Source organism: Salmo salar, chromosome 11 (genome assembly GCF_965601325.2).
Source record: "Salmo salar chromosome 11, fSalSal1, whole genome shotgun sequence".
Taxonomy (NCBI): domain Eukaryota; kingdom Metazoa; phylum Chordata; class Actinopteri; order Salmoniformes; family Salmonidae; genus Salmo; species Salmo salar.
In genome coordinates this window covers 81,327,819-81,354,583 of record NC_138301.1, presented here as the reverse complement: position 1 = coordinate 81,354,583, position 26,765 = coordinate 81,327,819, and the positions used below count along the sequence as shown (strand labels likewise).

The 26,765-nt window shown below is 43.1% G+C and overlaps 1 protein-coding gene across 3 annotated transcripts in view; it reads right to left on the bottom strand.

The window, feature by feature from the left end:
• Window positions 1-26,765, bottom strand: part of arhgef28a (Rho guanine nucleotide exchange factor 28a) — a 107,544-nt gene that overhangs the window by 38,789 nt on the left and 41,990 nt on the right. The window contains exons 10-23 of one of the 3 annotated variants that reach the window (XM_082958088.1): window positions 14,922-15,031; window positions 14,479-14,768; window positions 11,138-11,309; window positions 10,805-10,928; window positions 5,953-5,995; window positions 4,793-4,894; window positions 3,486-3,609; window positions 2,430-2,571; window positions 1,817-1,872; window positions 1,591-1,627; window positions 1,146-1,275; window positions 913-1,025; window positions 665-805; window positions 40-290 (exon numbers count right to left, since the gene is read on the bottom strand). In XM_082958088.1, coding sequence (XP_082814214.1) covers window positions 40-290; window positions 665-805; window positions 913-1,025; window positions 1,146-1,275; window positions 1,591-1,627; window positions 1,817-1,872; window positions 2,430-2,571; window positions 3,486-3,609; window positions 4,793-4,894; window positions 5,953-5,995; window positions 10,805-10,928; window positions 11,138-11,309; window positions 14,479-14,768; window positions 14,922-15,031 — 1,835 coding nt within the window. Of the gene's footprint in view, window positions 1-39; window positions 291-664; window positions 806-912; window positions 1,029-1,145; window positions 1,276-1,590; window positions 1,628-1,816; window positions 1,873-2,429; window positions 2,572-3,485; window positions 3,610-4,792; window positions 4,895-5,952; window positions 5,996-10,804; window positions 10,929-11,137; window positions 11,310-14,478; window positions 14,769-14,921; window positions 15,032-26,765 lie in introns of all 3 variants that reach the window. The other 2 variants (XM_014128072.3, XM_045689858.2) reach the window with 2 other exon arrangements.

Sequence of the window (26,765 nt, the reverse complement as noted above, 5' to 3'; positions counted from 1 at the left end):
TCTCCTTGTTGTTACAAGCACTTCATTTTAACAGTGCACCTGTTGCAGCAGAACGTCGCCGATGCGTTCTATGACGTAGTTCCTGTTCCCGTATGGCTGGGCGGAGCTGTGGCGGCGTTCCCTCATGGAGTTGAAGAGGTCGTGGTGGAGGAGGAGGAGTTCGTCCAAACAGGGGAAGACACGCCCCACGGCGCCGGCGTCCAGCTGGACCTCCTCCCTCATCCCTCGCCGGAAGACCTCAGCCATGATGCACAGAGTTTGGAGGTGGTGCATCTCTGTCTGCATCAACTCTAAGAGGACGGACACACACAAAAACAGTGCGTGTTTGAGATCTACTACATTGCAGTCAGACTGCGCAGATCTACAAATCATCTTGCATCCCAAACAACCACGCATTACGTGTACATTTTTGCGATTCCGCGTCTCGTCTTGCTCAAACTGATCCCCTCCAAGTCCAATTACCCACATTTCAAAGATGACAAAGGTCCCTGTAGACAAATATACCCCTTGGACATGCCATAATAACAAACCGTAAACATTCCTGTGCTATGGCCCATAACATTTCATAAGTCATAACTCATTCATAACTCAAAACTGTACTACAAAACAGCAGGGTTAGGTTACATATGGTGGTTCAACTGTTCTGAGTACATTGTTAGCTCACCATAGATGACGTCCTGTCTCTTGACCACCCGTTTGTCCTGCTTCTTACAAAACTTGTGTTCCACCGTCAGACTCCAAGACTCAGCCTCGTAGTCCAGAGCATCAGCAGCCAGGTCGCTGTGGAGACCGGTGTCCACACATTCTACAGGACGAGAGGGGGGACAAAAAGAACATGATGGTGACTTTTCCCTTTTAACCGTTATGATCACTTTTCCAAGTGTCCCTTCTGGGTTCCCGTCCCTGCAGTACCTTCTCCGAGGGAGGAGTCAGTGGAGGACGATGACTCCGTGGTCTGTAGGAGCTCCTCTGATCGGCCAGGACCCCATCTCCTGTCAGACTCCACTTCCGGACTCTCGCTAAGCCTGCTGGGAGAGTGACAATATGTCAATGACATAAGCATTATTGCAAAAAATCTTCATCACAAGCTTACCGTAATATACTGAGAGTGAGTGACTGTGTGAGGGAGCGGATGCTTAGCTGACCTGTCAGTGGCAGAGGGGACGCTCCTGGAGAGGGGGTTGGGGAGGGAGGCTGTTTCCCTCCTGTCCCTCTGGCTCATCATAGGTAGAGAGGCTGAGGTGGCTATCAGACATGAAGAGGGACTGTCTCGCACTGTGAAGTATGAAGGAGGGAAGGGAGGGGAGGAATGTTATTGTTTCAGCATTCCTTCCTGTGTGCTTCACATGATGACAACAAAGAGCTGTGACATTTAATGAAATGTTTTATTTAACCTTTATTTTATCAGGGAGTCATACTGAGACCAAGGTCTCTTTAAGAGATGAGCCCTGAATTACAGAAAATACACACATCAAATATAAATACAAAATGCAGGCAGAAAGAAAGAAAAACAGTCATAAAAAACAAACACATTCATCAGTCATAAGGTCCTTAGTCAGTGACCCTTGAACTCTACAATGTAACACTCACTCTGCGGGAGGGATGCCGTTCGGTTCTTCACAAGTTTCTATAGTTTTAAAACAAAGATTAACAAAAGGAAGCATAGTAGAATACCAGACAACCAAACATTACAACTAGATCACATTGTTCAACAGTGAGAGATGAGTAGTAGATGTGTCACTGGACTAGTTTAGCCATGTCTATGTTTATGTGTTTGATTGTGGGTTGAGGCAGAAGTATCCAGGCTGAAACTCACCTTTAGACAAGTGGGAGCAAAGTCATTACAACCCTTATGGACCATGAGTGTACAACCTTAGGGAGAGAGGGATAGGTTCATAAAGAGAAGAAATGAAAGACTGGAAATAGAATAGGATCGTATATTAATTAAGTTCTACAATTGTCCAGCCAAATTTTTGCGAATTAAAGATATTTATTTTTAATTTTATGTACAAATTCTTACATTTTAAATTTTATAAGAACAAATTCTTATTTTTAACGACGGCCTAGGAACCGTGGGTTAACTGCCTTGTTCAGGGGCAGAACGACAGATTTTTACCTTGTCAGCTCGGGGATTCGATCCAGCAACCTTTCGGTTACTGGCCCAACGCTCTAACCCCTGGGCTACCTGCCGCCCCATCATTGTCAATTATATTATCATTGTCGAATGCAAAAAAAAAGCCTATACAGTATATTTTCCTTGAGTTACAGTATGTATTGATATACTGTATTATCCATAAATGTGATATTTTTCAATTCATTTACATTGTTCAGAGGTGTACAGATCACTGAGATACGCTTGTATGTTTGTAACATTGAGCGACAAATTGTTGTTTATTTGACGGATTGATTGAGTTAACTGTGTTACTTACTGGAGCAGTGCAGAAGTTCCTTGCCAGTAGCAGGTTTGTCACAGACCAGACAGACAGTGGGTCCAGCACAGGACCCCGTGGAGAAGCGATGTCCATTCTGCTGCCTGTCCTTCTCCTCCTTCTCCCTTTCCTTCTCCTTCCCCTTGGAAAACCAGGGTAGATTCACAGGGGTGAACATCAGAGGTATGGATAGGCTGGTTATTGCACACCCATATACTGTAACTACATCAAAACTCTTCAGCCACAATCCATCAAAGCATATCATGTAATTGTAACACTGTAACACCATAGGCAAGACTCGACTTAAAGCAATATCAGTCAGGTTACTTGTACTATGAAGTAGCCACAAATAGCCACACATGTGCACTGAATCCAACTGAAGCAGTTTGAGTGAGAAGGATCCCCGCCTTATTTTAGCCCATTTTAAAGTCCACTGTGAAGGAGACGGAGTTGTGCATTAACACATTGGGGGGGGGGGGGTTGTAAATGCGGATCCACCAACAAAGGGTTTATGATTAAAAGGAAAGAAGCTACACAAGGGTTTGAGTGGTGTTTTGGGTTACAGTTATTTCCCAAAACATTTCCTGCTTCTTGTTATCACGTGAAGCACAGATCCTGATGTGAATGCTATCGTATAAGGAGAAGGGTTGGGATGATGATAATAAATATTATTATCATCATTATTATAATAACACATGGTATTTATATAGTGCTTTTCAACGACCCAAAATCGCTTGATAATAGCCTCTTGTATCCGATAATTAAGTGATAATAGATAGAATATATAATAGCAACTTATTTTTTTGTGATAATAGACAGTCAATTATATTGTTCTTACAGCCCTTTATGGGTATGTCCTGCAGTCCTTATAGCTGTAGATCGTTAGATCGAGACTGAGGTGTAGATTACATGTGAGTCAATCAGTGTTACATTCTGTCTGTGATTATTTAGTCTAGTTGAGTACGTCTCTGAACATGGCATATGCTCTAAACGTAAAGTCTGGCGGCAAGATTAGTGCTGACCTAGTCTCACGATTAGTGTTAAAATAGTGTTTACCTTGTTCTTGTTGCGTGTGCTCGACATCCGGCTCTTGAGGAAGCTGAAGGTACGAATCACTTTGTATTTCTCTGACGCCACCTTGGAAGGGATGTTGTACTTGTCCCACTCCTCTTCTTCAATTCTGTTCAGACGCAACGGGGTCAGCATCATATGTGACTTTCCATATGTTGTTGGTTTTTATAAACGGTATCCATACCAGTCTTATTTGCTGATCTCTCTTTATTTCTGCCTGGTCATCTCAAATTAATTATTACTCAGTCGTTTCTGCGAGTAGTAATTTTCTGACTTAGTATTTCATCTATAACCAGGTTTCCATCCAACCTTTTTACTACAGATGAAATAAGTTATGAACTTCACAGGGTGGTGAAAATGTACGGTAATGAGCTTGATGTTGCTTTCAATAAATATCGAGGGTCTTATTCTGGTGACATGATGATCGATCATTTTCTTCCCTTTGACAATTAAAAAGTATCTCGCTCTTTTGCCTATAACAGGAATCTCTTCATGTATCTGCGAGTTGTTGGCTTGAGCGCACGTGCGAAGACCAGAGTGGGCACATATGCTACATAACTCAACGTGTTTCGTGTCAAAACGTTCAGTAGAGTTGAAATTTAGAACATTCAAATGAAAATCTGCCACCAATTGGATGGAAACCTAGCTAATGAGGCCACGTGGAAACAAAAACGTATAAACTCCGCATACAACTTATGAAAGCACAAGCCTTATAGTAAACATGGTACTTGGTTAGTAGTTCAATCAGCCTGTGACGGTCATACCAGGCTGGATCAAGTGTACAGTTGGAGCACATGCACCACACAAAGCCAACCATAGATGTTTATTACAGAATTAAGACAAACAAAAAGTCTGTTCAAAATTCCATCATTAAGGTGTCGTCTACTTAAAGTTGGTGGCAGCTCATTTGCCAGAGGTCAGTGGTAGAGCACTATGGGTTAAGGGTGACACAGTAGTAGTTACAGAAACATGCAGCACACGTATGGTAATCAAACATGGTTCATTCATTGACATCAACAGCATACAAGTGCGATCTCGAAAGGTTATTTTTGATGCCATGCTAGGCAGAGAGCATTGTGGGCACAAACGTAGACGTTAAATGTCACGATGCACACAGGGGAGTTCTAGGGTTAAAAGGGTTGGCTTAAAAGGGGTTAGAGGCTGAAGCTAGGGATTAGATGGCTGGCTTCCAGATCAGGGGAGTTACTGTAGGGTTAAAAGCTATGGGCTATCTGCCCAGTGGAGAGAAAGGGCCAGGGCTGTCAGCCCAGAAGGGGGCGATGCCCACATACTCTTTGAGGAACTCTGAGAGGGTGAGGTGTTGGAGGGACTCTGCCAGCTCAACGCTGCCCTCGTCGTCTGCAGACTGGGCACGCTTACGGAACTTTAACTCCCTAGGGGGACACACACACACACACACACACACACAGCTCTGATACATGAACATGAACACACACACAGCTCTGATACATACAGTACATGAACACACACACACACACACACACACACACACACACACACACACACACACACAGCTCTGATACATACAGTACATGAACACACACACACACTAACATGCGCACAGGTACAGGAAACATACTCTAGAGGGCGCTATAGTGCTGTGACCGTGTGCGTTCAGGACATTTTAACTCCTGAACGGAGGGAGGACAAAGGCAGTTGGCATGGTTCCCGGCAGCATCTCATCACAATGAAGGACATAGTGAAGCAGGAAACAAAGAGGATACCTTTTCTTTGTCCGTCCCACTTTTGCTGGAGCCATTTACTCAAAGGATACTATACAGTAAATCCTACTACACTCACTGTGTCACAAAGTTACAGTGTATTAGCCTAACTTCATCTGAGCACAGTAATTGTATTTGAAATTTGCATTGGACAACATTTGCATTGCTAAATAAACACTGTCTGAGCACAATGGGCTTGCAGTTCAGTCTACAAAAACAGTTTGGGTACTGATAAAAAAAAGTGTCATATCTGTACGCCACTACCTGTGACACAGGGTTAAAACAGCCCTACAAGCTGTGGCACACTAACAAAGTTATACAATCAAAGCCTGGAGTTAAACAAAGAGCTGTTATTGTGGGGGTTTAAGTGCCTTGCTCAAGGGCACAACGGCATGTAGGATTTGATATCAGCAACCATGCGGTTGCCAGCTCACTTCCCGCCAGACTTTACAAGTCAGACCCGGATTTTGAATTGGCAACCCCTCCGGTTGCTGGCTAGCCTCTCTAAGTGCTAGGCTACCTGCCACCCCTTTTCTTGATATGAAGACAAACAGGAACTCTACGACAGAGAGACAGCCCTCGGTCGCCCAGCAACCAACCAAGTAGTCTTGGTTAAGGCTGGAGAGCCTGGGAATTAGGGGAGAACTGTATGGAACTGTAAAAATGTCAGATTCACTTTAGACAAACACTCTACATCAGTGGATAGATACCTTTTTTCTTGAGGTTGCTTTGATAGGCTGAACTCTCTCCGTTCTGTGGAGGACAAGACAGAACATGAACCCTCTGTGTGAAATGAAACTGCATGAGCAACATTAGGGATGACCCCCCCAACCCCACCCCCCCACCCCCAGCAATGTTGAGCTTACACTGTGATTTGGCAGGATAGCCTAGCCAGCCAATGCACTTACCTATGCCCTCACCCTACATAAACACTGACATACAAGCACACCTACAGTAACAGTCAAAAGTTTGGACACACCTATTCATTCAAGGGTTTTTCTTTATTTTTCCTATATTGGTCAAATAGCCCTTACACAGCCTGGAGGTGTGTTTTGGATTATTGTCCTGTTGAAAAACAAATGATAGTCCCACTAAGCGCAAACCAGATGGGATGGCGTATCGTTGCAGAATGCTAAATAAATCACAGACAAGTGTCACCAGCAAAGCACCCCCACACCATCACACCTCCATGCTTCACGGTGGGAACCACACATGCGGAGATCATCCGTTCACCAACTCTGCGTCTCACAAAGACACGGCGGTTGGAACCAAAAATCTCAAATTTGGACACATCAGACCAAAGACCAGATTTCCACCGGTCTAATTGCTCATGTTTCTTGGCCCAAGCAAGTCTCTTCTTGGTGTCCTTTAGTAGTGGTTTCTTTGCAGAAATTCAATTCAACCGTCTCCTCTGAACAGTTGATGTTGTCTGTTACTTGAACTTGTCTGTTTCTCCTGACCCCTCCTGTCTCAGCCTCCAGTATTTATGCTGCAGTAGTTTATGTGTCGGGGGGCTAGGGTCAGTCTGTTACATCTGGAGTATTTCTCTTGTCTTATCCGGTGTCCTGTGTGAATTTAAATATGCTCTCTCTAATTCTCTCTTTCTCTCTTTCTCTCGGAGGACCTGAGCCCTAGGACCATGCCTCAGGACTACCTGGCATGATGACTTCTTGCTGTCCCCAGTCCACCTGGCCATGCTGCTGCTCCAGTTTCAACTGTTCTGCCTGCGGCTATGGAACCCTGACCTGTTCACCGGACGTGCTTGTTGCACCCTCGACAACTACTATGATTATTATTATTTGACCATGCTGGTCATTTATGAACATTTTAACATCTTGACCATGTTCTGTTATAATATCCACCCAGCACAGCCAGAAGAGGACTGGCCACCCCTCATAGCCTGGTTCCTCTCTAGGTTTCTTCCTAGGTTTTTGGCCTTTCTAGGGAGTTTTTCCTAGGGAGTTTTTCCTAGCCACCGTGCTTCTTTCACATGCATTGCTTGCTGTTTGGGGTTTTAGGCTGGGTTTCTGTACAGCACTTTGAGATATCAGCTGATGTACGAAGGGCTATATAAATACATTTGATTTGATTTTGATTTGAACTTGAACTGTGCGAAGCATGTATTTGGGCAGCAATCTGACATGCAGTTAACTCTAATGAACTTATCCTCTGCAGCAGAGGTAACTCTTGGTCTTCCTTTCCTGGGGCGGTCCTCATGAGAGCCATTCTCACCATAGCGCTTCATGGTTATTGCGATTGCACAGGAAAGGAAAGTTCTGGAAAAAATGGCCAGATTGACTGACCTTCATGTCTTAAAGTAATTATGGACGCCGTTTCTCTTTGCTTATTTGAGCTGTTCTTGTCCTAATATGGACTTGATCTTTTACCAAATAGAGCTATCTTCTGTATACCACCCCTACCTTGTCACAACACAACTGATTGGCTCAAACGCATTAAGAAGGAAATAAATTCCACAAATGAACCTGTTCATTCAAATGCATTCCAGGTGACTACCTCATGAAGTTGGTTGACAGAATTCCAAGAGCGGGCAAAGCTGTCAAGGCAAAGGGTGGCTACTTTGAAGAATCTCAAATATAAAATATATTTTTTATTTGTTTAACACTTTTTTGGGTTACTACATGATTCCATGTGTTATTTTATAGCTTTGATGTCTTCACTATTATTCTACAATGTAGAAAATAGTAAAAATAAAGAAAAACCCTTGAATGAGTAGGTGTGTCCAAATTATTGACTGGTACTGTACATACATATGCACCTGCACGTCGGACGCACACACAGTAGCCACATGTCTGCCATGCCTAGTGTTAGCACAGAGCGCGTGGTGGAGGATAGAGGATCTAAGGTAAGCTGTACTTACTAGCAGGGTGGAGTAGAGACATAGATTTAGACAGAGAGAGGGCCTGAAGGCGACACCGCCCGTGGCTCACACTGTGGAACACGCCATCTACAGGGTAGAGTGGACATAGCACTCACTAGGCCACTCAAAGGAACAGAGGGAGGCAAAGATGTGACCAGAGCCATGTAGGGGGAGAATCTCAATTACATTTCCTTAATTCCTTGCGACCTCTCTTCTCGCCTCCTTCTCAAAACCCATTGGATGAGAAGGTCAGAGGTCCCTCGTTAGTTACATGTTAGCTATAAACAGTATTGACTATCTACTGAAGTGGCTACAGTTAGTTAGTGACGACACAGGGAGCATGCTAATCCAATAACAGACAGTAGGCCTACTGCTTCCTGTACCAGCCAAACTCCCATGACAAACCAAATAAGTGAAGAGAGAGACTACCTCAGATAAGATCAATCCAGGGCCTGTGTCCAAAAAGCGTAGTAGGAGTGCTGATCTAGGATGATCAGTTTTGCCTTTTAGATCACAATGAATAAGATTATAGGGACAAATCCTAGATCAGCACTCCTACTCTCAGACACTTTGTGGATACGGGCCCTAGTCATATAGTAGCAAGGCTCAAGCCACGCTCACCTGAGAATACAGCTCTGTTCAGCTTTCAATTGGCTGTGTTTGAGAAGTGGATAACCAATTGTCAACGAACTGTCACTTCACAGACTGTTTTCAAAATAGAAACTGACAATATTCATGCAGTTACCTGTGCAAATCCCCTTTTCTCTTGGACTTTCCTAATCGGGGAAAAGTGTGAAACGATGTCTCAAAAGGACAGGAGTATCATCGGGAATCATCGACATTGGACTAAAAGGTTTTGGCCCACGTGTTTATCAAAGTTGATATATCGATGGGGATTAAACGCACTGACACGGCAACTACATGAACAGAGAGAAGAGAAAATGGTCTACTTACAGTAAGTGTTTCCCTTCGTGGGATAGAAAATGTAGATGTTGGATTAGATGATAATGTAAACAAAGTCGCCACTCAGAAAAGAAAGCAGACAGACAAATCCACATATCTAAATCAGGATTGTGTCGAGGCACAGATCTGGGGAAGGGTACCAAAACATTTCTGCAGCTTTGAAGGTCCCCAAGAACACAGTGACCTCCATTATTCTTAAATGTAAGAAGTTTGGAACCACCCAGACTCTTCCTACAGCTACCCGCACGGCCAAACTGAGCAATCAAGGGAGAAGGGCCTTGGTCAGGGAGGTGACCAAGAATCCGAATGTCAGTCTGAAAGAGCTCTAGAGTTCTTCTTTGGAGATGGAAGAATCTTCCAGAAGGACAACCATCTCTGCAGCACTCTACCAATCAGGCCTTTATGTTAAAAAGGCACATGACAACCCGCTTGGAGTTTGCCAAAAGGCACCTAAAGACTCTCAGACCAAGAGAAACAAGATTCTCTGGTCTGATGTAACCAAGATTGAACTCTTTGGCCTGAATGCCAAGCATCACATCTGGAGAAAACCTGGCACAATCCCTACGGTGAAGCATGGTGGTGGAAATATCATGCTGTGGGGATGTTTTTCAGCGGCAGGGACTGGGAGACTAGTCAGGATTGAGGAAAAGATGAACGGAGCAAAGTACAGAGAGATCCTTGACTGGAGCGACGGTTCACCTTCCAACAAGAAAACGACCCTAAAGCACACAGCCAAGACAACGCTAGATTGGCTTCAGGACAAGTCTCTGAATGTCCTTGAGTGGCCCAGCCAGAGACTGGACTTGAACCCGGTCGAACATTTCTGGAGAGACCTGAAAATAGCTGTGCAGCAATGCTCCCCATCCAACCTGACAGAGCTTGAGAGGATCTGCAGAGAAGAATGGGAGAAACTCCCCAAATACAGGTGTGCCAAGCTTGTAGCATCATACCCAAGAAGACTTGATGAGGTAATCAATGCAAAAGGTGCTTCGACAAAGTACTGAGTAAAGGCTCTGAATACTTATGTAAATGTGATACTTCAGTTTTTAAATTTTTATAAATTAGCTATTATTTCTAAACACTGTTTTGCTTTGTCATTATGGGGTATTGTATTTATATTGATGAGGGAAAAAACAATGCAATACATTTTAGAATAAGGCTGTAACGTAACACAATGTGGAAAAAGTCAAGGGGCCTGAATATTTTCCTGAAGGCACTGCATATTTTACATTCAATGGAATACCTGAAGTCACACCAAAATGTCTGGATTCCATAGATTTTGTCTCTCTCATTATACTATTTTTTATGTGCTATAATTCAATCAATATTTTTTATAAAAAAAGAGTTGAGTGTCTTACTCCCTTATGCAGCTGTAACATTTATCAGAACTGTATTTTTGACCTTTTATCCATTTTGAAGACCGTTACTACACATAGAAGGACAGGACCAAACATACAAAGACGAACAAGGCATTGGAAGTGATGGGACTATCAATATCATCATGTTCTCAAAAAACCCTGTCACCTTTATTCCAATCGAAGTAATACCACTGGGCACAGACGTCAATTCAACATCTATTCCTGGTTGGTTTAATGTATTTTTTTTTTTAAATGACGTGGAAACAATGTTGATTCAACCATTGTGTGCCTAGTGGGAAAGTTCTCAGGAAGGGTTTCTCAATGGGGGGGTTAATAACTGTAAAAGGTCCCACTGACACTAACCTGGGCTGAGGTCAGATGTCGCAGGCTGGGCTGAGGTGTCATGGGAGAAGCGGGAGGGCAGCAGGCTGATCTTGGGGGAGGAGTAGGAGTAGGAGCGGTGTCTGATCTTCTGGTCGCCCATATCCTGGAAAAATACAACACAACACAAACACTTAGGTCAACACAATGGTGATACATTTTAGATTTATAGTAGGCCCTAATATATTGGTCCTTACAACCTCCTTTGGAGTGGAATAGTCAGTCAGATTGTTAAAGGAGGAGGAGAGAAACTATGGCATTTCTTTATGTGAGTCTCTGTGTGTGAGGGTGGACAAGAAAGCTTCTGCCTGGTACCTTTTTGGGGGTGGGGTCACCGGCTGAGGAGGCAGAGTGTGTGCGTGTACAGGTGAGGTCTGGGGAGGTGTCGTCCCCACTGCTACGAGGGTCAAAGGTAAGAGGAGAGAAGGGAGACTTCTCCAGAACCCCCTCCTCCTCACTGTCAATCACTAGAGCTACCGGAATGGGGCTGTCAGGGAGAGAGAGAGAGAGGAGGGAACGTCAACATAAAGGCTCATCTGAACGCACTGGTGGTCCTCTGTAACTTAATTGGTAGAGCATGGCGCTTGCAATGCCAGGATAGTGGGTTCGATTCCCAGGACCACCCATACGTAAAATCTGTACACGCATGACTGTAAGTCGCTTTGGATAAAAGTGTCTGCTAAATGGCATATATTATATTATTACTACAGCCTCCTCATATCCATACTCTAAGTGCTGCCACCAACAGTTGGCGCAAGGTAAAAGTCAATTAATTGGCTTCAGCACATACAGTATGGGATTGCACATACAGTATCCACACAGAGAAAGCCTCACACTATGAGAAAATACTGAATATATTTGTTCAGGTAAGAACTAGCAATATATGTAATCTTCAGTTTATTATCGCAGTACAGTAAGACAGAACTGTGATACAGAACTTTTGGTTTCTTTCAGTCAACAATGCAGATATGATATCTCAATGCTCTTGAACTACCTTTATTTAACTTTTTAAGCTGTTTCCCCCTGTTTGGTACAGGTACCCCCGCCACACTCCCCCCTCTCTCCCGAGTTTTCGCTCGCCTCCAACACACACGCACAGTTGGGGCGAGTGACTATGAACTTACAATGGCTAGCCCCAAGTTATATTTTTTCTGGTGCTTTATGCTATTTGCCTCATGACTCCTGTGTGCTTTTTGTTGACTATGAACTTGCTTGTTTATCCGACCGTGGGACAGAATATGTTTGTTCCCACACTCGGGACTCTGACTCTCTATTGGTTACACGGACTCTTGGCCTCCTATCCAGTATGATCTTGTTGCCATCTAATGCACATTCAAATGTCATAAATCAACACTGCAGAGCTCTCACTGTCCTCTGCTGTGCCCTGATTGTATTGCTGCTGATGATATCTGCAAATGTGCATGTACTCCCTGGCCCATCTATTATTGCAAGCCCCAATTCTGACTTATGCTCTGATATCTGCTTCACTGATTTCTGCTTTCGTAAAAGCCTGGGTTTTCTGCACGTTAATACTAGAAGCTTATTAACTAAAATGGATCAATTGAAAGTGTGGGTTCACTGCTCCAATCCAGATGTGTGGTTAAGAAAGAGTGTTTTCAACACTGATGTTAAGCTTTCTGGTTATAACCTTTTCGGCAAGAGAGATCTTCCAAAGGTGGTGGAGTGGCAATCATTACCAAGGAACACCTTCAGTGCTCGGTTGTCTCCACCAAGTCTGTCCCCAAATAATTTGATTTGCTGGTTTTAAGCAATAAACTTTTAAATAGCTCTTTATTGACTGTTGCTGGGTGTTATCGTCCACCATCAGCACCGGCCTGTACCCTAAATGCCCTAAGCTCTCTCCTTTCCCCTTACACTAAGTCTGAATTTGTCCTGCTAGGTGACCTAAACTGGGACATGCTTAAACCACCTGACCAAGTCCTAAAGCAATGGGACACCCTAAATATTTCTCTGATTATTACCAATCCCACAAGGTATGACTCCAAACACCCAGAAAAGGCTACTCTCCTTGATGTTATCCTCACAAATAATCCTGATAGGTATCAGTCTGGTGTTTTCTGTAATGACCTTAGTGACCACTGTTCGTAATGGCTGCTCAGTGAAACGACCTATCCTGATTTGTCATAGACGCTTGCAAAACATTTTTTATGAGCAAGCCTTCCTTCATGATCCTGGCCTCTGTAAATTGGTATAGAATCAGCTTAATCCCCTCTAATGAAGACGCTTGGGCCTTCTTTTTTTATATTTTCTGTGGTATTGTTAACAAACACGCCCCCATAAAGAAAATTATAATGAAAAACAGGTTCAGCCCTTGGTACGACCGTGATCTGGCAAATTTACTCCACCTCAAGAATTTCATTTGGCGAAAGGCTCGGCACACACATACTCAGGCTTACTGGCTCTCGTTCAGGCAAATGAGAAATAAGTGCACTCAGGCTATCCGGAAGGCCAAAGTTAGTTATTTTAAGGAGCAGTTCTCTCTCTGTGGGTCTAACCCCAAGAAGTTCTGGAAAACGGTTAAAGACCTGGGCCCAGATTCACAAAACCTTCTTAAGAATGCATTTCTTAGTTGCCATTTTTTCCTTAACTGTAGACTTAAGAAGAAAGTTAAGCAAAGTTGCTATTCCTCAAAAAGGTTATTGGAAATTTTCTTGCGCTATTTCTTATGTTTTTCCTTAAGCAAAAAGTTAAGAAATTAGATTATTGAAAATAAAGTTATTGGAAATTTTCTTAATTCCAAGATAGCTAAACCCTTGTCTTAAACTCAGTGCAGTGAGAGAAAAAGCTCATGAAAGCAATTGAACATGTTTTATTCACTCAAACTTAATCTGAAAGTTTCAGTATTGATTATTTTAAACCCAAGAACATGTTTTAGAACAGTAATCTCAGTACAAAATATGCTAACATGATGCAATTGCTAGCTCGATAGCTAACTAAATTGGTTGCCTAACAACAAACATCTCAAGAAGATATTTGAAGAGTTCATAAGAAAATCATTCAATCTTAAGATATTGTAGAGGAATTGCACTTACGAACTTCTTTTTTTTTTTAAGAAGCTTCTTCAATTTTTGTGTAAGAAGTGTTTTGTGAATCTGGCCCCTGGAGAATAAACCCTCCTCCTCACAGCTGCCCATGCCCCTTAATGATGATGATGTGGTTGTTACTGACAAGGAGCACATGGCTGAGACCTTCCATCACCACTTCATCAGGATTCCTATTTGACTTAGCCATGTCTCCTTGCCCGGCCAAGATTTCCTCATCTCCCACCCCTTCTAATGTGACTAGCCCCAATGCTCCTCCCTCTTTTCCCCTGCCCCGCTACAAAGTTTCTCCCTGCAGGCGGTCACTGAGTCTGAAGTGCTAAAGAAGCTCCTTAAACTTGACCCCAATAATCCATCTGGGTCAGATGGTTTAGACCCTTTCCTCTTTAAAATTGCTGCCCCATCATAGTTTCGGGGCCTCTGAGGGTTTATACGTTGAGACTACCTGGCTTCGGAGAGCATGTTTGCGAAACAGGAGTTGGCCATATCCCACATGTGAGATATCGAAACAAATAATTGAAAGAGAACTTCTCTTGATCTAAAAAGAAACCCAATGGCTTGAGTAGCAGGGGGTTGCATGAATGAGCTTGATACCTGAGGTTAGGTGACTCCAGAGGTGGGCTCCCTCTCTGATTGGTTAGGTATGAGTGGGAAAGGCTGTTCAGTCGGGTGAGGGCTCGGTCAGCAGAGGAGGACAAGGGAGAAGAAGAATAAGAGACGAAGGGGGACGGTTGCTCCTCTAGTCCGAAGGAAGGTAGGGGTGGAGGGGTGACGGTGGCCTGTTGGAGGACCTCTGAGTCCACTGTGTCCCACACCCTGCTGTCAGTCACAGAGCTGTCCCTCGTTACCCCGACAACACTAACCTTGGCCTTGAGGTCATCCACCTGAGAGAGAGAGAGAGAGAGAGAGAGAGAGAGAGAGAGAGAGAGAGAGAGAGAGAGAGAGAGAGAGAGAGAAAACAACAGATAAATAGATCAATAAAGTATTTGCTCAAATACCACATCATCAATCGCATGAGTTATGGTAAGGTGGTGTACCTCTGTGGAGAGCTGACTCCTGCCATTGATCATGGAGGCTGATTTGTCTGCCACAGCAGAGTGGGAGAACTGTCTCTGGGTTCCTCTGGGGTGGGCCGTCTGGGACTTCACTGGAGAAAACAACACAACAAGAGACACGCTCTGAATGATAATGATAAATGTTGCTAAATTACATATTGACTGCTGCTGCTTTCTTGGCCAGGTCTCCATTGCAAAAGAGACTCTGTGTCTCAATGGGCTTTTCCTGGTTAAACAAAAGTTTAATAAAAAGAAAAAAAAGAAAAATGAGACTAACTACAGCCAAGAGTGTGGGGTGAGAGCCATCAGTCAAACAGAGGGCTAAGACCCCGACAAAATAACAAGTGCTATGTAAGAACACACCATAATGGTAAAAATATTCTAATTGATGTTTATCAAAACACAAACAAACCAACAGGCTGATGATGGTTTAGCAAAGATGAATGTCTGTTCCAATCAATCACAATCATCAAAACAACATTCCATTAGCCAATACCAGTTGAGAGGAGAATAGCATAATGGGCCTTTCTGACAATGGAATGCTAAAAAAACATCAATTTCTGTTGACTTGGTAGTTCTAGAATACATGTTGGAAAAGATTCCTTCCATTACATTACATTACATTTAAGTCATTTAGCAGACGCTCTTATCCAGAGCGACTTACAAAATGGTGCATTCACCTTATGATATCCAGTGGAACAACCACTTTACAATAGTGCATCTAAATCTTTTAAAGGGGGGGGGGGGGGGTTAGAAGGATTACTTTATCCTATCCTAGGTATTCCTTAAAGAGGTGGGGTTTCAGGTGTCTCCGGAAGGTGGTGATTGACTCCGCTGTCCTGGCGTCGTGAGGGAGCTTGTTCCACCATTGGGGTGCCAGAGCAGCGAACAGTTTTGACTGGGCTGAGCGGGAACTGTGCTTCCTCAGAGGTAGGGGGGCCAGCAGGCCAGTGGTGGATGAACGCAGTGCCCTTGTTTGGGTGTAGGGCCTGATCAGAGCCTGAAGGTATGGAGGTGCCGTTCCCTTCACAGCTCCGTAGGCAATCACCATGGTCTTGTAGCGGATGCGAGCTTCAATTGGAAGCCAGTGGAGAGAGCGGAGGAGCGGGGTGACGTGAGAGAACTTGGGAAGGTTGAACACCAGACGGGCTGCGGCGTTCTGGATGAGTTGTAGGGGTTTAATGGCACAGGCAGGGAGCCCAGCCAACAGCGAGTTGCAGTAATCCAGACGGGAGATGACAAGTGCCTGGATTAGGACCTGCGCCGCTTCCTGTGTGAGGCAGGGTCGTACTCTGCGAATGTTGTAGAGCATGAACCTACAGGATCGGGTCACCGCCTTGATGTTAGTGGAGAACGACAGGGTGTTGTCCAGGATCACGCCAAGGTTCTTAGCACTCTTAGCACACATTCCTATTCCCCATATATGAGCTGCTTGGTTGCTCTTACAGAAAAAAATATGTGAATGTCACATGTGAACACGTGATCTTGTGCGATCTCATGCGATCACATGTAATTTAATGTTAAGTTAATGTGATAACAAGTGACATCATGTGAAGCTACATGTGATAAATTAAAAACGTTGAGTACATGATCTCGTGAAATTAATGTAAAAAAAAAAGAAATGACAACATGGCGATTTAACATGAAACTACACATGACAACATGTGAGCAAATGAAAACACAATCTCATGTTAAATATTTATTTGTATTTGTACAGCTAAATTCAGGTGTTAATGTTAAAGGACAGTATGCTGCTGTATGCTGATTACTTGGGATTCAGCCTCACAACCTCTTGGTTGCTAGCTACCTGAAGTTCCTGCTGCGCCACCAGGTCAGTGTATATAATGGAGATTGGCAAGAATACATTTCTGTACTTTGCCTAAAGTTGCAGTAAAAATAAAGTAAATATAACAACTTGAAGGTGTTATTTCCATAAAATGACAGTATGCTGCTGTATTCTAATTTGAATTAGTGTAAGGAATCTTGTATAATTTCATACTGTGACCACACTTGGGACTCAGCCATAAACAAGATTTGAACTAATAATCTCTTGGTCGCTAGCAACCTGAAATGTCCTACAAGAGTGCAATGACACCACCAGATCTGCGAGCGTGAAAGAGATATGGCCATAGACTTATTGGCAAGAATACATTTCTGCACTTTGCTCTAAAAGCTGCCCAGAATAAAGTAAATAATTGTAAAATAATCACAACCAACATAACATCAAGGTAAAACTAGCAGTGCCCAAGGACACTTGACGTAGAGTTCATTCTTTGAGAATTTGAACTTGCAATCTCTTGGTTACTTATTCATTCTATATAAAAAACAATGATTAGGGTACCACGTTGTTACCTGTGGTACAAAATGGTTAGGGTACCACGTTGTTACCTGTGGTACAAAATGGTTAGGGTACCACGTTGTTACCTGTGGTACAAAATGGTTAGGGTACCACGTTGTTACCTGTGGTACAAAATGGTTAGGGTACCACGTTGTTACCTGTGGTACAAAATGGTTAGGGTACCACGTTGTTACCTGTGGTACAAAATGGTTAGGGTACCACGTTGTTACCTGGGGTACAAAATGGTTAGGGTACCACGTTGTTACCTGGGGTACAAAATGGTTAGGGTACCACGTTGTTACCTGGGGTACAAAATGGTTAGGGTACCACGTTGTTACCTGTGGTACAAAATGGTTAGGGTACCACGTTGTTACCTGGGGTACAAAATGGTTAGGGTACCACGTTGTTACCTGGGGTACAAAAAGGTCAACGGTACAGTGCCTTCCAAAAGTATTCATACCCCTTGACTTATTCCACAGCTGTGAGTCTCGAAGAACTCTGCCTACCTGGACTGTACAAAATGTGCAATTTATTCTTGAAAAAATTCTTCAAGCTCTGTCAAGTTTGTTCAAATCAGATTTAACCTGTTAGGGCTAGGGGGCAGTATTGACACGGCCGGATAAAAAACGTACCCGATTTAATCTGGTTACTACTCCTGCCCAGTAACTAGAATATGCATATAATTATTGGCTTTGGATAGAAAACACCCTCAAGTTTCTAAAACTGTTTGAATGGTGTCTGTGAGTATAACAGAACTCATATGGCAGGCAAAAACCTGAGAAGATTCTGAACAGGAAGTGGCCTGTCTGACAAGTTGTTGTTCATCTTGGCTCTTTTAATTGAAGACTGAGGATCTTTGCTGTAACGTGACACTTCCTACGGCTCCCATAGGCTCTCAGAGCCCGGGAAAAAGCTGAATGATATTGAGGCAGCCTCTGGCTGAAACACATTATCGCATTTGGCAAGTGGCCGATCAAAGGACACTGGGCTTAGGCGCGTGCACGAGTCGACCCCGTGCTTTATTTTCTTTCCTCTTTTTACCTAAACGCAGATTCCCGGTCGGAATATTATCGCTTTTTTACGAGAAAAATGGCATAAAAATCTATTTTAAACAGCGGTTGACATGCTTTGAAGTACGGTAATGGAATATTTAGAATTTTTTTGTCACGAAATGCGCCATGCTCGTCACCCTTATTTACCCTTTCGGATAGTGTGTCTTGAACGCACGAACAAAACGCCGCTATTTGGATATAACTATGGATTATTAGGGACCAAACCAACATTTGTTATTGAAGTAGAAGTCCTGGGAGTGCATTCTGACGAAGAACAGCAAAGGTAATACAATTTTTCTTATAGTAAATCTGACTTTGGTGAGTGCTAAACTTGCTGGGTGTCTAAATAGCTAGCCCTGTGATGCCGGGCTATCTACTGAGAATATTGCAAAATGTGCTTTCACCGAAAAGCTATTTTAAAATCGGACATATCGAGTGCATAGAGGAGTTCTGTATCTATAATTCTTTAAATAATTATGTTTTTTGTGAATGTTTATCGTGAGTAATTTAGTAAATTCACCAGCAGTGTTCGGTGGGAATGCTAGTCACATGCTAGTCACATGCTAATGTAAAAAGCTGGTTTTTGATATAAATATGAACTTGATTGAACAAAACATGTATGTATTGTATAACATAATGTCCTAGGGTTGTCATCTGATGAAGATCATCAAAGGTTAGTGCTGCATTTAGCTGTGGTTTGGGTTTATGTGACATTATATGCTAGCTTGAAAAATGGGTGTCTGATTATTTCTGGCTGGGTACTCTGCTGACATAATCTAATGTTTTGCTTTCGTTGTAAAGCCTTTTTGAAATCGGACAGTGTGGTTAGATTAACGAGAGTCTTGTCTTTAAAATGGTGTAAAATAGTCATATGTTTGAAAAATGGAAGTTTTTGCATTTTTGAGGTATTTGAATATCGCGCCACGGGATTACACTGGCTGTTGAGTAGGTGGGACGCAAGCGTCCCACCTAGCCCATAGAGGTTAAGTCAAAACAGAAACTAGGCAACTCAGGAACATTCAATGTCATCTTAGTAAGCAACTCCAGTGTATGTTTGGCCTTGTGTTTTAGGTTATTGTCCTGCTGAAAGGTGAATTTGTCCCCCAGTGTATGTTGGAAAGCCTAAACAAACTCTCTAGTCCTTGCCGATGACAAGCATACCCATAACCTGATCCAGCCCCCACCATGCTTGAAAATTGTTGCGTTGGATTTGTAGCAAACATAACACTTTGTATTCAGGACATAAAGTTAATTTCTTAGCTATATTTTCTGCAGTTTTACTTTAGTGCCTTGTTGCAAACAGGATGCATTTTTTAATTCTGTATAGGCTTCCTTCTTTTCACTCTGTCATTTAGGTTAGTATTGTGGAGTAACTACAATGTTGTTGATCCATACTTAATTTTCTCCTACCACAGCCATTCAACTGTAACTGTTTAAAAAATTCACTATTGGTGTCACGTCCTGACCAGCAGAGGGAGTAATTGTATTATAATTTGGTCAGGACGTGGCAGAAGGGTATTTGTTTTGTATGGTTGGGGTTGTGTGTATTATTAAAGGGGTGTTTGGTTTATGTAGTCTGGGGTTTGAGTATATGTTCTAGTGTTGGTTTTCTATGGTTTTCTAGTCTGTCTATTTCTGTGTGGTTTGTGTGGCTCCCGATCAGGAACAGCTGTACGTCATTGTTCCTGATTGGGAGTCATATATTAGATGCTTGTTTTCACCTGGGGATTTTGTGGGTAGTTGTCTTTAGCACTGCTGTTGTGAGTATAGCCTGTTAAACTGTCTTCTGTCGGTCTTCGTTTTTTTGTTGTCTTTTGGTGTTCATTTTATTTAATAAATAATCAAGATGAGCATCCACATTCCTGCTGCGTTTTGGTCGTCTCTACCCAACGACAACCGTGACAATTGGCTTCATGGTGAAATCCTTGAGTGGTTTCCTTCCTCTCCGGCAACTGCGTTAGGAAGAACACCTGTATCTTTGTAGTGATTGGGTGTATTGATACACCATCCAAAGTGCAATTAATAACTTCACCATGCTCAAACGGATATTCAAAATGTGGAAAAAGTCAAGGGGTGTGAATACTTTCTGAAGGCACTGTACACTTCACTGGTACACATATGAACTCAAATGGTACAGTTCGGTACCTTGTAAGTATTACGAGACATTTTTCTACCCAATATTTTTTATATAAGGTGTGATCATCACTGCACTTGTACTGGTGGACCTCATTAGCATATTTGGTGCCATGATGAAATAATAGTATTTATGCCAAACGTCAGTGGAAGTGCTGTAGAAGTTTAAGTGTTTGATGGTTATGCCGATGCAAGTAGCGCACCTCCTTTGACACTGTCTGTTCGGCAAGCGCGGTAAGAGAATGTGTCAGTAATGAGCTTCACTGTGAAGAGGTTATTGTGCAATTCCCAGTAAATGAATGGCAACTTGTTCCCAGAAGTTGCTGTGAATTTGTCATTTCTTAACTGGAAACTAAAAGTCACAAAACTTACTGGAAGAATGTTGCCAGTAACCTACAGGACACGTGCTGCCACTAGCAACCTTGCCAATAACATACCGTGGCTTCACTGACTCTTCTGTTGACAACATACACATCACTCGCTGAAAGGCAGAATACTATAACAAGGTCAGCCTATCAACAGATTGCAGGCATGGCTTATTCTAGGCATGGCTTTCAGCTTGCTCTTTTTGGTGTCCCATAAGAGTGAATGTCATCCCAGTTATTGTTCTATGTTCCTAAACATTAAGCTTATACGGTGCATTCGGAAAGTATTCAGACCCTTTCCCTTTTTCCACATTTTGTTACGTTTCAGCCGTATTCTAAAATGTATTAAATTATACTTTTTTTCAATAATTAGGACAATGCGAAAAATGTTTAGACATTTTTGCAAATGTATAACAAATATAAAACAGAAATATGTTATTTACATGCAGACCCTTTGCTATGAGACGCAAAATTGAGCTCAGGTGCATCCTGTTTCCATTAATCATACTTGAGATGTTTCTACAACGTCTTTGGAGTCCACCTGTGGTAAATTCAATTGATTGGACATGATTTGGAAAGGCACACACCTGTCTATATAAAGGTCCCACAGTTGACAGTGCATGTCAGTTCAAAAACCAAGACATGACATCGAAGGTAATGTCCGTAGAGCTCCGAGACAGGATTGTGTCAAGGCAAAGATCTGGGGAAGGGTACCGAAACATTTCTGCAGCATTGAAGGTCCCCAAGAACACAGTGGCCTCCATCATTCTTAAATGGAACAAGTTTGGAATCACCAAGACTATTTCTAGAGCTGGCCGCCCAGCCAAACTGAGCAATCGGGGGAGAAGGGCCTTGCTCAAGGAGGTGTTCCTCTTTGGAGATCAGAGAACCTTCCAGAAGAACAACCGACTCTGCAGCACTCCACCAATCAGGCCTTTATGGTAGAGTGGTCAGACGGAAGCCACTCCTAAGTAAAAGGCACGTGACAGCCCATTTGGAGTTTGCCCAAAGGCACATAAAAGACTCTCAGAACATGAGAAACAAGATTCTTTGGTCTGATGAAACCAAGATTGAACTCTTTGGCCTGAATGCCAAGCGTCACGTCAGGACGAAACCTGGCACCATCCCTACGGTGAAGCATGGTGGTGGCAGCATCATGCTGTGGGGAAGTTTGTCAGCTGGCAGGGACTGGGAGACTAGTCAGGATCGAGAGAAAGATGAACGGAGCAAAGTACAGAGAGATCCTTGATGAAAACCTGCTCCAGAGCACTCAGGACCTCAGATTGGGGCGAAGGTTCACCTTCCAACAGGACAACGACCCTAAGCACACAGCCAAGACAACACAGGAGTGGCTTCGGGACAAATCTCTGAATGTACTTGAGTGGCTCAGCCAGAGCCCGGTCTTCAAAATCTCTGGAGAGACCTGAAAATAGCTGTTTAGCGACGCTCCCCATCCAACCTGACAGAGATTGAGAGGATCTGCAGAGAAGAATGGGAGGAACTCCCCAAATACAGGTGTGCCAAGCTTGTAGCGTCATACATAAGAAGACTGGAGGCTGTAATCGCTGCCAAAGGTGATTCATCAAAGTACTGAGTAAAGGGTCTGAATACTTATGTAAATGTAATATTTCAGTTTTTTATAAATGTTCAAACATTTATAAAAACCTGTTTTCGCTTCGTCATTATGGGGTATTGTGTGTAGATTGCTGAGAATTGTTTTAATATTTAATCAATTTTAGAATACGGCTATAATGTAACAAAATGTGGAAAAAGTCAAGGGGTCTAAATACTTTCCGAAGGCACTGTATATAAATAAATATCTGGTGTGTATAAACAGTGTTTCTAAAATACAATGTACAGTAGTACAGATATTAGAATAAGCTACATACTGTTCCCCGGGCGCCGAAGACGTGGATGTCGATTATGGCAGCCCCCCGCACCTCTCTGATTCAGAGGTGTTAGGTTAAATGCGTCAGACACATTTCAGTTGAAGGCATTCAGTTGTACAACTGACTAGGTATCCCACTTTCCTTTTTACAATATTTAAATACACAGTGTGAAACGGGAGTGACCAGTGGTTCAATGTCTCTATAACATGAAACAGCAGTGTTGGCTGCGAGTGCATTTGTTCGTGAGTATGAGGTGTGTGTGTGTATGATAGCTTGTGTGTGTTTTGTGGTAGTGAGTGTGCATCACCTGGTAGATGGCTAATGATGGCTGTTCAACAGTCTGATGGCCTGGTAATATGAGCTGTTTTTTAGTTTACTCGGTCTTGGCTTTGAGGCACCTGTACTGTCTCTGTCTGTCTGACGGTAGCCGAGTGAACGGTCCTTGGCTCGGGTGAATGAGGTCCATGATGATCATATTGGCCTTCCTTTGACACTGGGTGCTGTAGGTGTGTAGGTGTCCTGGAGGGCAGGCAGTGTGCCCCTGGTGATGCATTGGGCAGACCGCACCAACCTCTGGAGAGCCCGGCAGTTGCGGATGGTGCATTTGCTGTACCAGGCAGTGATACAGCCCGTCAGGATGCCCTCAATGGTGCATCTGCAGAAGTTCGTGAAGGTCTTAGCCAAATTTCTTCAGCCACCTGAGGTTGAAGAGGCATGGTTGCTGTAAGATTTAGATGCACTATTGTAAAGTGGTTGTTCCACTGGATATTATAAGGTGAATGCACCAATTTGTAAGTCGCTCTGGATAAGAGCGTCTGCTAAATGACTTAAATGTAAATGTAAATCTAACATCTAATAAAGGACTAAGATTGAATCCTACTACACCAGCGCCGATGCTCGTCGGATGTGGCAGGGCTTAAACACTATTACATACCACTAAGGGAAACCCAGCCGCGAGCTGCCCAGAAGAGCTAAATGCCATTTATGCTCGCTTCGAGGCAAGCAACACCGAAGTATGTATGAGAGCACCAGCTGTTCCGGATGACTGTGTGAACACGCTCTCCATAGCCGATGTGAGCAAGACCTTTGAACAGGTCAACATTCACAAAACCGTGGGGTCAGACGGATTACCAGGACGTGTACTCAAAGCATGCGCAGACAAACTGGCAAGTGTCTTCACTGACATTTTCAACCTCTCCCTGACCGAGTCCGAAACATGTAGGTTTTAAAAACAGACCACCATAGTCCCCGTGCCCACCTGGACAAAAGGAACACCTATGTGAGAATGCTGTTCATTGACTACAGCTCAGCGTTCAACAAAATTTTTTTAAAACATTTTAGTCATTTTGCAGACGCTCTTATCCAGAGCGACTTACAGGAGTGAATTTCTTTTTTTGTACTGGTCCCCCGTGGGAATCGAACCCACAACAACCCTGGCATTGCAAACACCATGCTCTACCAACTGAGCCACAACTGAGCCACACGGGAACATAGCTTAGTGATGAGCTTTGTGGGCACTAAGGACCCTGGGACTAAACACCTCCCTCTGCAACTGGATCCTGGACTTCCTGACAGGCCGCCCCCAAGTGGTAAGGGTAGGAAACAACACGTATGCCACGCTGATCCTTAACACTGGGGCCCCTCAGGGGTGCGTGCTCAGTCCCCTTCTGTACTCCCTGTTCACCCACGACTACATTGCCAAGCATGACTCCAACACCATCATTAAGTTTGCTGATGACACAACAGTGGTAGGCCTGATCAGTGACAACGATGAGGCAGCCTATAGGGAGGAGATCAGAGACCTGGCAGTGTGGTGCCAGGACAACAACCTCTACCTCAATGTGAGCAAGACAAAGGAGCTGATCATGGAAAAGGAGGGCCAAACAGGCCCCCATTAACATAGACAGGGCTGAAGTGGAGCAGGTCGAGAGGTAAGTTCCTTGGTGTCCACATCACCAACAAACTATCATGTTCCAAACACACCAAGACAGTCGTGAAGAGGGGACGACAAGACCTTTTCCCCCTTAGGAGACTGAAAAGATTTGGCACGTGTCCCCAGATCCTCAAAAAGTTCTACAGCTGCACCATCGAGAGCCTCCTGACTGGTTGCATCACCGTCTGGTATGGCAACTGCTAAACTGTTTCCCCGCACATTGACTTGGTACCGGTACCCCTTGTATATTGTTAAAAAAAATGTTTACTTTAGTTTATTTTGTAAATATTTTCTTAACTCTATTTCTTGAACTGCATTGTTTGTTGGCTTGTAAGTAAGCATTTCACCTGTTGTATTCGGCGCATTTGACAAATAAAATTTGATTTGATTTATTACTGCAAAAATTTACCATAAATGACTTAACACAAAATGAACAGCAATGGCTAACAGTGTAGTTTCATGTTGTCACATTTTGAACCACATTATTTCAAATTTCACATGTGAAATCATGTGAAAACCTTTGTTTTTGGAAAACATCACATATGAAATCATGTGAAAACATGCAGCTTTGGGACACTACACATGACGTCACATGTGAAAACATGTGTTTTTGGAACACTTTACATGTGACATTTCACATTTGCAATTCCAAAAAGTGCAAATTCCCCCATGGTATCACTGTTCAGCTAAAATATGACCCCACCTTTGATTTGAACTCACATCCTCTGGATTTGAGGTACACTCATTTTTCTGCTGTGCCACAAAGTCAAAGTCTGCAGTGTTCCCCTAAACATTCATTACCTATAATACATATCTGCATTGCTATTTTAGTTATCAGCTATTCTGACTATTCTCTCATCATTGATTTAATTGACTAATTTCAGCAATTTGAGGGTTTTCTGTATAGTTGTCTAATGTTGGTGGGGTATATTATTTTGTTTTATGTTACTCCTGAATCACTTTGATACATAGAATCGATTTTCTTGATAAAAATTTTAACAAAGCTGAGATTTACCTTGAAGTCCATAGTGTAGGAATTAGGGTTGAACCAATTTAGTCGACTGGTCGGTCAAAAACAATCATTTTATAACAAATGAGCTTTCTCCCTCGTTGGATAGCGGTCGCTGTCTGCTGTTCTGAAACATCAGCGCACTGTTGAATTGGCGCCCTTTCCGAGCGGTTAGAGCGTTGGGCCAGTAACCGAAAGGTTGCTGGATCAAATCCCCGAGCTGACAAGGTAAAAATGTTGTTCTGCCCCTGAACAAGGCAGTTAACCCACTGTTCCCAGGTAGGCCGTCATTGTAAATAAGAAGTTGTTCTTAACGGACTTGCCTAGTAAAATAAAGGTTAAATAAATTGTAAAAAAGTATAAACCATGTTGCTATAGGTATAATAGCAATGTTAACCAGCATATTGTTGTTGAAAACAATGTGCAGGAGCCAGCAGCAGAGTGAGGAGACGAGCCCTTGCATTAATTGTCTAAAAAAGTGACTTCGTACAACGATGTGTACTACTCCCTTCACAGAACAGCGCAAACTGGCTCTAACCAGAATAGAAAGAGGAGTGGGAGACCCCGGTGCACAACTGAGCAAGAGGACAAGTACATTAGAGTATCTAGTTTGAGAACTAGACACTTCACAAGTCCTCAACTGGCAGCTTCATTAAATAGTACCCGCAAAACACCAGTCTCAACGTCAACAGTGAAGAGGCGACTCCGGGATGCTGGCCTTCTAGGCAGAATTGCAAAGAAAAAGACATATCGCAGACTGGTCAAAAAAATAAAAGATTAAGATGGGCAAAATAACACAGAAACTGGACAGAGGAACTCTGCCTAGAAGGCCAGCATCCCAGAGTTACACATCGGGTGCTTTTACTTAGATTGCATTCCTTACTGACAACAGAGAACTCCTGAGAGCATCAAAATCTGCTCTCTCACCTTCTCACTTACACACCAACTGTCTTAACTACGAGAGAGGATAAACCACTTCTCCAAGCTTTTTGGCCCTATAACAAAGATCAAACAGCAAAAACATATCCATGATAAAATGAAAATCTTAGAATCAACTGTTAAAGACTACCAGAAGCCATTAGATTCTCCAATTACATTGAATGAACT